A 13,135-nucleotide genomic window follows, 5' to 3' on the forward strand; every position below is an offset into this window, starting at 1 on the left:
TTTTACATAGTTAAACAAGATGGAAATTCCCATAGCTTGGCGAAAGATTGACATTATAAGGGAAGCTAGGAGCACCCAAGTCAATTTTTTTGATGATGATAATCACCGGCAGGTGCTAGAAGAAATTTTCTTTCTAAAAAGACTACAGACAATTAAGGAGTTCTTCAGGCTCTGTGGTACCTTTTCTAAAACTTTGTCAGGTAATGCTTCACATTTAAACGTGTCGGATTTAGTTGTGTAGAATTTAGTTGTGTAGGATGGGGTAGGCTTAATTTAATTGTATGTTCATTAAGTCTTTTTTAATTTTTTTTATTTTTTTTTATTTGTTTATGTTTATTTAGTTCTTAGGGAGACAGAGTGTGAGCTGGGGGAGGGGCAGAGAGAGAGGGAGACACAGAATCTGAAACAGGCTCAGCTCAGAGTCTGACGGGGACTCGAACTTACGAGCTGTGAGATCACAACCTGAGCTGAAGTCAGACGCCCGATCGGCTGAGCCACCCAGGCTCCCCAAGTCTTGTTGTTAAATAAGCAGTACTGTCACCTTATTTTGCTTTGCATGAAATACTTTAAAAAGCTTTTCTTTTTTTAGGATCAAGTTCACTTGAAGATCAGAATACTGTAAATGGTCCTGTTCAGATGGTCAATGTGAAAACCCTTTTTAGAAACTCTTGTTTCAGTGAAGACCAGATGGCCAAACCTATAAAGGCATTCACGGCTGACTTCGTGAGGCAGCTCTTGATTGGACTTCCCAACCAAGCCCTAGGACTCACCCTCTGCAGTTTTATCAGTGCTCTAGGTGTAGACATTATTGCTCAAGTAGAGGCGAAGGATTTTGGTGCTGAAAGCAAAGTTTCTGTTGATGATCTTTGTAAGAAAGCAGTGGAGCACAACATCCAGATCGGAAAGTTCTCTCAATTGGTCATGAACAGGGCGACGGTGTTAGCGAGTTCTTACGACACTGCCTGGAAGAAGCATGATTTGGTGCGCAGGCTGGAAACCAGTATTTCTTCTTGTAAGACAAGCCTGCAGCGTGTTCAGCTGCAAATTGCCATGTTTCAAGTAAGTATTTTTCGAGTGTGGTTTTCCCCATTGTAGGAATTTGAAAATCTGGGGAGATTAATATAAAACAATATAAGGGGAAAAAAATATAAACATCCTGAATTGTGCCAGCTTGCAGCAAACCCAGCTTTTTGGAATTTTGGTGTTTCTTTCCTGTAATTATTCCTTGTCTGTGTTCCATGTAGTGGAGAGTGTTTTGTGTTTACACTTTGTGACCTTTGAATTCATTTGCATCAGCGTTGTATGTTTGGTATTGTCTGTGTCATTAAGTATTGCTTGTAAATATAATTTCTAATGGTTGAATTTATTCATTATGTGAATGTGCCTCCTATATGATTTAACGTGTAATTAAGATGATTTCTAAGGTGACTTCTGTTCTGTTTCCCTGATGCTCTCTTGATGTGTTACCAACTTTGTGCATGAATCTTTCATCATTTGGAAATTATTTTTTTGAGAAGCCGGTTTTTGTCCTTGATTAGTTAGGGGGCCAGTATGATAGCACAGGCTTTGGGGGGGAGATGGATTTGGATTCAGGTATATGAATCTGAGTTTAACTTCCCTAAGGTGGGGACAGTACCTCTCACAAAGGTTCAGGACCATGAGGGTTAAAAATGTTCTAGGGGTACCTGGGTGGCTCAGTTGATCAGGCATCTGACTCTTGGTGTCCGCTCAGGTCACGATCTCGTGTTTTGCGAGTTCAAGCCCCACATTGGGCTCTGCACTGGGGTGGGCTTGGGGAGGTGCGCGGAGCCTGCTTGCGATTCTCGCTCTCAAAAATAAATAAACTTTAAAAAATCCGCCGCTCCCCCCTCTCCCCCAAATGATGTTCTATATGGAATGTTGGGTGGCTCAGTCATTTGAGTCTGACTCTTCCTTTCAGTTCAGGTCATGATGTCACGGATCGTGAGATGGAGCCCTGAATAGGCTGTCAGTGCAGAACCTGCTTGGATTTTCTCTCCACCCCCCTCTCAAAATAGATAAATAAACTTTAAAAAAAAAAAAAATGATGTTCGGGACAGTTGGGTGGCTCAGGCATCCGATTTGGTTCAGGTCCTGATCTCGTGATTCGTGGGGTTGAGCCCTGTGTTGGGCTCTGTGCTGACAGCTCAGAGCCTGGAGCCTGCTTCGAATTCCGTGTCTCCCTGCCCCTCTCTCTGCCCCTCCACCATTCATGCTGTTTTTTCTTTTCTTTTCTTTTCTTTTCTTTTCTTTTCTTTTATTTTCTTTTCTTTTCTTTTCTTTTCTTTTTCTCTTCTCTTCTCTTCTCTTCTCTTCTCTTCTCTTCTCTTCTCTTCTTTTCTTCCCCTCCCCCTCCCCTCCCCCTCCCCCTCCCTTCTCTTTTCTTTCTTTTTTCTTTCTCTCTTTCCTTTTTCTCTCTTTCCTTTTCTTTCTCTCTTTCCTTTTTCTTTCTCTTTCTCTCTCAAAAATAAACGTTAAAGGGGTACCTGGGTGGTTCAGTCGGTTAAGCATCTGACTTCTGCTTGAGTCATCATCTCACAGCTTGTGGGTTTGAGCCCCGCACTGTGCTCTTTTGGCTTCTGTGTCTTCCTCTCTCTCTGCCCCTTCCCTCTACTCTCATGCGTGCACTTGTGCGCGCGCTCTCTCAAAAAATAAACATTAAAAGTAAATGTTAAAAAAAAGTTATGTTCTGTTTAAGACACTAAGCACAGTATAAATTGTAGCTATTCGCCCACCCCCACCCCCGCCAATACAGGCTTCAATATTATCAGTAGCTTCAAACAGGTTATATAACTCATAGAGTAATATTTGGGGACTGCCATTTTCTTGGGGTCTGTTTTGGTACAGACAGTGGTTTTTTGGTATCATTTATGTTGAAGCTGCTTTCCATTGGTGGAATTCGTGGTTATAGCCCAGTGTGAGGAACCAGTGTATTTCCTTCTCTTTGCGGTTTTATCAATAGCTGTTTTTTTTAGCTCGTGAATTAAGAAAACTAATTTATTCAGATTTTGAAGTTGTTTTCATTATGTATTAATAGTCTTTTTAACACGTTGGAGTTTTTAAAATTTTTTCTTCTAAAAAGTGTGATGTTGAAAGTTTCATTATTTGATACGTTTTAGTTTATTTCCTTAAAAATTGACAGCCGTATGGAAAACATCAAAAAGCCTTTCAGTTTTGTTCATCTGAACAGCTGTCCATCATTTTAATAAAAGCGCAACGTATTACTTTTAAATTATAGCCCAGTTGGCCTTCTGGGGTCACCCTTGAAATGGAAGGCGCTTGACCCTCTGTCAGCAACTGCCTGCCCCTTTCTTCTCCGGAGAAGTCTTTGTTCTGTGACTCCTGCCATCATTTCTTTTAATCACTTCTGTAGCCTTATGCTGGACAACCCCTCCCCACCCCCCAGTACCCGTTCCGATCTCTTAACTGGAGATGTCTTTTGGGGGAGGTTGTATACTAAAGTTTTTTACAGACTTGAAAATATCTTCAGAATTATTACTTAGATGTTGCATTTCACTGATTGAAGAAATTTATCAGCCATTCTCTACATTAGGAAACTTTCCACCTGGTTGTGATCATTTTGTAATTTTGCACTTACACGTCTCTGCCTTGCCTCGCTTTGCTGCAGCTGTTTTTGTTTTTTTTGTTTTTCCTTTCCCCCAGTCCTAATTCATACCTCCCATCTCTTTATCTAAAGGTTTTTTTTCCTGCTGATTTTATTACATTGCTTTTTCTTTGAACAGTGGCAGCATGAAGACCTCCTTATCAATAGACCACAAGCCGTGTCAGTCACACCTCCCCCTCGGTCTGCCATCCTAACCAGCATGAAAAAGAAACTCCATACTCTGAGCCAAATTGAAACTTCAATTGCAACAGTTCAGGTGTGTTCGGTCAGACCTTACTTGCAGCACATTTACTTTGAGAGAGCACCTGCACCGTGGTGACGTGTCGGTGCTCCATGGTTCAGTGTATCTGCCCGTCTGTCCTTGGCTTCTGAGCTACAGGGGCACACTACTTTTCACTTTTACGCGTGATTTATCTTTTTTCCTTACCCTCCAAGGTAACCACATCTACTCCTGCTACTAAGCTGTGTATTTTGAGCCAGGAAGAGAGACATACTAAATATTTCAGGTTTTTAATGGATTTGATGATCACTCTGCCTTTGTGCATTAAGGGAACTCTGGTGATTAGAAAAATGTGTCTTCTGAAATGTACGTAAGCCGTTCCATCTGGCTTACTGTTCAGACCTAAAAAACTTAGGCAGTTCTTATCCCTGTTGTATAATTAAAGGTATTTAAAGGCGATAGAATGTTTTCCTTTTACTATTGACTGTATTTCTTTGTCATTTCTGCTTAATATTTAGTCTCACCTCCCTTTTTTAAATAAGAGAAACAGTTCTTGATTATGGTTATATACGTATCTTTGTATTGTGTATTCTTATATCATGTACGTAGTAGTAACTGATGTCTTCCTGTTCATTTTATATAAATTAATGTGAGTACAAAATCAAGTGTAGTCACTTCTATAATTTTTACATATTTAATGAAACTTTCTGGAGCTCACTTCTTTGAAGATTGAAGTACCTTTTCTCTGTAGCATACTAGGCCTAGTTTTCAACTGTGGAGAGCCTTTCTCACTTGAGAGGTGTGTTTGTGTGAGAGAAAGAACGGGAGAGAAGTGCAGGAAAGACAAAGGATGGGAATCCTTTGCCTGAAGTGGTGAATAAATAGTGAAATAATTTTGTTACATAAAACCTTCTTTATCATGGTAATCTGGATACATTTTTACTATCTTCCATAAGCTTCTGAGTTTCTGAGAATTAGATTTTCATCTTTCACAACCAAAAGTATAAATGGATTTTTTGAATTAAGCTTTCTATTTTAATTCTAGGTGGTTACCGTACAGTGTTACATTAGTTTTAGGTGTACAATATAGTGATTCACTAATGCGCTACATTACTCAGCGCCCATCATGATAAGGGTACTCTTCAGTCCCCATCACCCATTTCTCCCCTCTTCCCACTGACCTCCCCTCTCGTAGCCACCAGTTCTCTATAGTTGAGTCTGTTTCTTAGTTTGTCTCTCTCTCCCTCTCTCTTTTTCTTCACTTGTTTTGTTTCTCAAATTCCATATATGAGTGAAACCTTATATTTGTCTTTTTCTGACTTATTTCACTTAGTATTATACTCTGTGGCTCCATCCATGTTGTTGCAAGCGATAAATGGATTTTCTTCCAGATAGCGCATAAAGTGCATTAGGAATTGGATGTAGCAGGTGTTTGATTTTAAAGACTACTTTATTTAAAAATGAAAAATTTTAAGACAAACTGAAAGCCAGTTCTTCCCAGACATGTTGAACCTGTTCAAAGTGAAATCGAGATTAATTCCACAAGGTGTTTGTTAAAAATGTTTTCTGAATGATGCATGTACTTCTTTTGAATCTCCCTGGTATTGATATAAAATGCCCAGTAGGAATTGGAGAGTGTCAGATATTCACTGAGATTCTGCTGGCTTTTACAGGAGAAACTAGCAGCACTTGAAGCAAGTATTGAACAGCGACTCAAGTGGGCAGGCGGTGCTAACCCTGCACTGGCACCTGTACTGCAGGATTTCGAAGCAACAATAGCCGAAAGAAGAAATCTTGTCCTTAAAGAGAGCCAAAGAGCAAGCCAGGTATTGTGACCCGTGCGTGCCATCTTTGTTTTCAGTTACATGATGATACAGCTGATTGGAAGTTACGTGTGGGATAACTAGGGGTAGCTTGAGAACCCACCCTCAAGTTGACAGTACTGGGAAGAGGGACCTGGTAGGCCTTGGTGGGAAGGGCATCCATCCTTTAGGCTGAGCTCACAGCCAGTTTTTTTCCTGGACCTTTACTGCCTCCCAGCTAAATATAAAGTAGATTCAGCCTCTGTTGGAAAATATGGAGTTGAATTCCATATTTGTCTAAGGTTCTCTTTATGCAGCTTAGGTGACCCAAAGATTTGATACTATTCTTTCAGCATGGCAATAAAATGTCTTTATGATCTTGAATTCTGCCAGAGGTTGTGGATTAAGTTTGTTACTTTGGGGGGTGGAGAATGGAAACAAACTATTAGGTATGTCCAGTCAGGTAGAAAATTAGACTAAATCAATGACATGTTTCAGTACGTACTTAAAAGAACTATTTGCATAATCACAATAGTATTATCATACCTTAAAAGTTGTACATAATGTCATCAAATAGCCAGTTAGTATTCTGTGATCTTTATTGTGAAGTGAGGCAAGAGGAGAAGCAGAAGGGCAACATTCCAAATTGAAATTTGGACATAGCACAAATAAGCTGCCCCTGAATATGATGATAGTTCTATTACGGAATAAATTTTCTGTGTGAAAGCAGTTGTACAGCAGATACTTTTACCCAATTGTACTTAGGTGCTTTTAACCATCTCAGACCTAATAACATCAACCAAAAAAAAAGTGCATTTATTCATAGCCTTTCTCAGGCTTAGTTCTGTTTTGTCCCAGAAGAGTCAAACATTCATACCATTTTCAGGACCAGTTTGGTCCTGAATTCTGGAAATGAATAGGCAGTATTTTTTCATGTCAATTAAAATTGCATTCCCCCCTTATTGTGGTGGTTCCATTCCTCTTTTGCCTCTTCACAGGTCACTTTCCTCTGCAGCAATATCATTCATTTTGAAAGTTTACGAACTAGAACTGCAGAAGCCTTAAACCTGGATGCTGCGTTATTTGAACTAATCAAACGATGCCAGCAAATGTGTTCATTTGCATCACAGTTTAACAGTTCAGTCTCTGAGTTAGAGCTTCGTTTATTACAGAGAGTGGTGAGTCTTGAATCTTGGTGTGGGGGTGAAGAGATTTGTTGATGAAAATGATAAGGCCAGTGTCATGTGCTCAAACTCCATTTAATATATTCACTCGGTTTACATTTATGCAGTGTGTATACTATATTTATGATGTTGTTATGAGGGATATAACAATGGTTAAATCTTGCTCTTAGCACCCAAGGAACCTATTAATTATAAATACAATGAATTAAAAAGTGAGCCTGGGTGGCTCAGTCTGTTAAGCGTCCAACTTCAGCTCAGGTCCTGATCTCACAGTTCGTGAGTTCAAGCCTTGTGTCAGGTTCTGTGCTGACAGCTCAGAGCCTGGAGCCCACTTCACATTCTGTGTCTCCCTGTTTCTCTTTGTCAAAAATAAATAAAATATTAAAAAATTATTTTAATGTATTTGTATTAAAAAAAGGGAAAAGGGTTCTCAGAGCCACAGTTGGAAGTTCTGTGGAGTTTCAGAGGGAGGAGAAATACAACGTATAGCAAATGACTTAAATGTACTGAAAATACGGTAGCAGACAGGGGGCTAGTGGAAGGTGAATGCTGGACAGGAGGGCTAAGTCCAAAAATAGCAAATTGATACATTTGATGTTTATATTTTATGAGAAGACTTTAATTAGGAAGCTCTCGTGGCCTTTGAAAGCATGATTTACATTGGGTTTAGCATTCTAGATTCGGATCATCTTTGTTATTCTAGATGCATTTGTTATGTCTTAAACTATTTCTATTTCTTAAACTATTGTGTAGGTCATTAGTTCATGACTTGGCAAATGAGTTTGTTTGTGTCACTTTAAGTTACTAGTACCTTTTAATGGTGATGATGAAGGAAAGAATCTTCCATTATTTATTCCATCTAATGCTTAAAATCAAATGTTTATTCTGTTTAGGACACCAGTCTTGAACATCCTATTGGCAGCTCTGAATGGCTTTTGTCAGCACACAAACAACTGACTCAGGATATGTCTACTCAGAGGGCAGTTCAGACAGAGAAAGAGCAACAGATAGAAACAGTCTGTGAAACAATTCAGAATCTGGTTGATAATATAAAAACTGTGCTCACTGGTCATAACCGGCAACTTGGAGATGTCAAACACCTCCTAAAAGCAATGGCCAAGGTAAGACTGATATGAGTGACACCCAGTCAGATCTCTCTTTTCATAAAATTACAAGTAGTCGTATTTGGGAAAATAACGATATAAACAAAAACAACCTCTTGGTTCACATCTTCCAATTTGTAATGGAGTTAATTTGTGTTTTTATCAACTTTTTTTTTTTCTAAAGCAGGTAGTCGTATTCTGATTTTGTACCCAGAGAAACTGGGGGTTAAAGAAATGGATTAACCCAGAGTCCTATAACTTAACAACAAAGCTGAAACTTGAATATAGTCTCCAGGTGTTTAGATCTCCAATGTCTCGTCCTCCTCCCCAGCCTTATCCCTAAGCTCGTTCACCTCCAAAATGAATGAAATGTTGTCTCTTCCTTTCAGTATCCTACATAATTTCCATAGTAAGGAAACTCAGCCCCACAAAAAAGCTAAATAACTTCATCATTACAAAACGATGAATCATTTAACTTGGGGATTTATTTTTACTTTGACTTTTTGTTTTGTACTGGAAACCAGATTCCTGTAGAAAAGGAGTTAATTATGGTAAACAAATTAAACACTTGCTGGAAAAACACTTATTACTTGTTATTCAAAATGTGACTGTCTTATGAGTTACTATTGAGACCAGTACCATTTCTGTCAGTCATTAACATGTGGATTCCAGGATGAAGAAGCTGCCCTGGCAGACGGCGAGGATGTCCCTTATGAGAGCAGTGTCAGGCAGTTCCTAGGTGAATACAAATCATGGCAAGACAACATTCAGACGGTGCTGTTCACATTAGTCCAAGCTATGGGTCAGGTTCGAAGTCAAGAACACGTTGAAATGCTCCAGGAAATAACTCCCACCTTGAAAGAACTGAAAACACAGAGTCAGAGGTAAGGATGCCTTCTGGCCTAGATTTCAAATGGAAGCAAAAATCTGGTAGAGTAAGTTTTGCTTATTTAATTCATTTAAATTTTTTCAGTTTTGTTCAGATTTATAAGTAGCTACCTGGTGAAGCATTTCATAAATAAGCCAATTTGTTTTGTATTTCAGTATCTATAATAATTTAGTGGGGTTTGCATCACCCTTAGTCACCGATGCAACAAATGAATGTTCGAGTCCAACGTCAGCTGCTACTTGCCAGCCATCCTTTGCTGCAGGTATGACTTTTCCACTTCAGAAAAGACCTGAAACTTCATCTGTTCCTAATCTTATTTTTTAAATTTATTTTTAAAGTTTATTTGTTTATTTTGAGAGAGAGAGCACGAGCGCAATTGAGCGGGGGAGGGACAGAGGGGAGGGAGAGAGAGAATCCCAAGCAGGTTCCCTGCTGTTAGCGCAGAGCCCGACATGGGGCTTGATCCCACAAACCATGAGATGATGACCTGAGCTGATTTCCAGAGTCAGATGCTTAACCAACTGAGCCACCCAGGTGCTCCCCTCCCCCTTTTAAGTTTTGGCTTAACTTTAAAAGTGCTTCTGTGAGAGAGTAAAAATACCTTGTGTTTAAATCTTCTTCAGATAATTTATGAATGGGGCGCCAGGGTGACTCAGTTAGTTCAACGTCCTGCTTCAGCTCAGGTCATGATCTTGCGGTTCGTGAGTTTGAGCCTTGTATTTGGCTCTCTGCTGTCAGCACAGAGCCTGCTTCAGATCTCTGTCTTCCTCTCTCTCTGCCCCTCCCCGCTCACGCTGTCTCTCTCACAAATAAATAAACTTAAAAAAAAAAAAAAACACATGAATATAAAATAAATACTTGTCAGGGAAATTATAAAAAGAAAAATTTGTAGTTTCATTCTAATTAGAGGTCAGTCCATTAATATATTTGTTGTTATACTTGTAGTTACGTATGCATAGTACATGCACAAATTGTGATCATTCTGTGAATGCAATTTTTGTTGTCTTTTCCCACTTAATATTAAATTGGTAATTTCCTCGCCACCAAATGATCTTTTAACAAGTGACTTCATGCCCAAATTTAATATGCCATTCTGTGTCTTTACCATATTAACCTTATATTGTTGGACAGTTCATACGTTTCTAGTATTTTGGTGCCACAACAAGCATCACTGTACAAATTCGTTTTTGAATGTCTAGCTCTTTAGGCTATATTTTTCAGAGGACAGTATCTATTTGAAGGGATAAGGATTTTAAGGTTCTAAAATCATACTCACCTTTGTGGCTATATATGTGTAGTTGATGGTTGAGAGAGCCCTGCCCTGCTCTTTGTCTCCCTCCATCTTCTGTTTACATGTGAATTGAGCTACCCACTCTTTCCCTGTAGCAGTCCGGAGCAACACTGGCCAGAAGACTCAGCCTGATGTGATGTCACAGAACGCTAGAAAGCTGATTCAGAAAAATCTTGCCACATCAGCCGATACTCCACCAAGCACCATTCCAGGAACTGGCAAGAGTGTTGCTTGTAGTCCTAAAAAGGCTGTCAGAGACCCTAAAACTGGGAAGGGTAAGTTAGTAGGAATAAGGGTGCCTTAGATACTTGTACAAAGTTGTGGTTTGACTTCTGTGTTTCCGTTGCTTTGTAGCTGTGCAAGAGAGAAACTCATATGCAGTGAGTGTGTGGAAGAGAGTGAAAGCCAAGCTAGAGGGCCGAGATGTTGATCCAAATAGGAGGATGTCAGTTGCTGAACAGGTGACCTTTTAAAAATTATTTATTTATTACTTTAATTGTTTTTATTATTTTTTTAAAAGTTTTATTTAAGTAATCTCTACACCCCATGTGGGGCTCGAACTTGTGACCTCAAGATCAGGAATCACATGCTCTTCTGACTGAGCCAGCCAGGTGCCCCCAGGTGACCATTTTTAAACTTGATCTACACATTTTCATGCTGCTGAAACAGTACAGGTTAAAAGATAAACTCACCCATATTCTTGGAGGTTCATCAAGAAATGAGGAACTGGAATTTATTTTCGGGATTCCGAAGATTTTGAGTAACATAACTCTGGAGTTGTCAAACATTCACCATTTTATTCTGACTACCCTGTTAGCATGTTCCTTTCTCCCCAGTCCCTCTTTTAGCAGAAATTAGAAGTGTGACTTGACCCTCTCTCCTCCACGAGAACACAGTTAATCTGCATTTTAAAGAGGACTATCTGAAGGTTTCAAGTGAAATGAGGGTGATGTTTGGGTGCGGGAATAGTATCTATAAAGTGTTTGGGGGTGTCAGTTTGTCTGAAGTCATTACTCTGAAATTTTCTCATTAGTGTTATTAAAATTATATATTTGAGAATGAATTCCCCTCTAGCTGTTTATCTTGAAAAACTAATTTTCTTAATGTTTATTTTTTTTTTTAATTGAAAAAAAATTTTTTTTTCAATGTTTATTTATTTTTGGGACAGAGAGAGACAGAGCATGAACGGGGGAGGGGCAGAGAGAGAGGGAGACACAGAATCAGAAACAGGCTCCAGGCTCTGAGCCATCAGCCCAGAGCCTGACGCAGGGCTCGAACTCACAGACCGCGAGATCGTGACCTGGCTGAAGTCAGACGCTTAACCGACTGCGCCACCCAGGCGCCCCATTTAATGTTTATTTTTGAGAGCATGTGTGTGCAAGAGAGAATGCGAGCAGGGGAGGGCAGAGAGAGAGAGAGGGAGGGAGGGAGACACAGAATCTGAAGCAGGCTCCAGGCTCTGAGCTGTCAGCACAGAGCCCGATGCGGGCCTCAAACTCATGAACCGCAAGATCATGACCTGAGTCAAAAGCTTAACCAACTTGAGCCACCCAGTTGCCCCATATATTGAAGTATTTAGGCATGAAGTGTTACTAGGTATTATTATGTATTATTAAAAAATTAATAAATACTTCAATATATGTCTCCTAGACAAAACATTAACTCAGGAAACTTACCATTGATGTTAACATTGGTTGTTACCTAACATTCAGTCCATTCTCGGATTTCTCCAATTATCCCCGGATGGCCTTTATTGTTTAGTCCTTCTCTATTGAACCGCCTGCTCTGCCCCCAACAAGATCTAGTCAAGGCTCATCTTCATTTCATATACTTGTTCTATTTTTTAGTTGTCTTCAACGTCTAGAACAGTTCCTGATCGTTTTCTTTTCCTTTTTTTCTTTTATGACATTGACCTTTTTGATGTGTCCAGATCAGTCATTTTGTAGAATGTGCCTCACTTTTTATTTGTCTGATATTTTCCTCATAATTAAATTCAGAATCAACATTTTTGTCAGGAATGCTGTGTCGCTGATGTGTCTTTCTCAGAATTTTACATTAAGGGATACCGGTCGGTGTGCCATCTTTTGTGTTACTAAGTTAGGTCATTTGGTCAATGGTAGTGTTCTCCTGAATTCTCCTTTACAAATGTACCTTTTCTTCTGTGGGTTGAAAATTTGAGACTATGATTACCCTGTTTTCAATGTTTTGACATCCACAATTCAGTTTTAACATCAGCACTAAAAGTTTTTTTTTATTTTAAATGCTGCTGCACCACTGTGTAGAAACTTAAACTCTTCTTGGTCAAGAGGTACTTCCTTAGAAATTACCAAGTTTGTTAAAAAAAAAATCCATGGACAGGGGGTGCCTGGGTGGCTCAGTCTTAGGTTAAGTGTCCGATTCTTGGTTTTGGCTGAGGTCATGATCTCACCATTTGTGTTTTGAGCCCTGCGTAGGGCTGTGTGCCGACAGTGTGGAGCCTGCTTGGGATTGATTCATCCCCCCGCCCCCTACACATGTTCACTCTCTCTTTCAAAATAAATAAACTTAAAAAAACCATGGACCGTATTGAGTCAGAGGGGTATCTTTGCTTCCAAAGCTTTCTGGTAGGTTAATAGCTTGTGTACTTTCGCGACTGCCTATCTTCACTCTCTGTCCATTTGTTTGAAGGATCTTTGGTTATTGTGCTTTTTATTCTGATAGTTACTAAATTTTATATGAAAGAGAGTTAAGGGACTTAGAGGAGTGGGGTAAGTGTAGAGATCTTTGTGCACGGCTTTTGGTATAAGTCATCATTCAGCAGCCCTATATTGAGCATTTAATATACAATTGGATCCTCTGGATTCTCTGGATACAGAGATAATTATATCTCTTACTATAAAAGAAAATTTAGCTGAGTCAGAATCAAGGTATTTGTTGAGTACCCAACTGTATTGCAGAATGTGCCAGGCACTTTCTTATACGCTGCCTAAGCATTTACCTAGTGACTTCATGTGTTTAACCCCA

At 39.5% G+C, this 13,135-nt stretch overlaps 1 protein-coding gene across 1 annotated transcript in view; it reads left to right on the plus strand.

Moving 5' to 3' along the window:
- Window positions 1-13,135, plus strand: part of SMG1 (SMG1 nonsense mediated mRNA decay associated PI3K related kinase) — a 100,515-nt gene that overhangs the window by 85,868 nt on the left and 1,512 nt on the right. The window contains 10 exon segments of the mRNA XM_040458941.1: window positions 11-200; window positions 590-1,059; window positions 3,762-3,899; window positions 5,537-5,689; window positions 6,664-6,843; window positions 7,743-7,970; window positions 8,625-8,836; window positions 8,997-9,103; window positions 10,228-10,407; window positions 10,487-10,593. Of these exon segments, the coding sequence (XP_040314875.1) occupies window positions 11-200; window positions 590-1,059; window positions 3,762-3,899; window positions 5,537-5,689; window positions 6,664-6,843; window positions 7,743-7,970; window positions 8,625-8,836; window positions 8,997-9,103; window positions 10,228-10,407; window positions 10,487-10,593 (1,965 nt within the window).

This window comes from Herpailurus yagouaroundi, unplaced genomic scaffold (genome assembly GCF_014898765.1).
Source record: "Herpailurus yagouaroundi ecotype Mexico unplaced genomic scaffold, PumYag 222, whole genome shotgun sequence".
Classification (NCBI taxonomy): domain Eukaryota; kingdom Metazoa; phylum Chordata; class Mammalia; order Carnivora; family Felidae; genus Herpailurus; species Herpailurus yagouaroundi.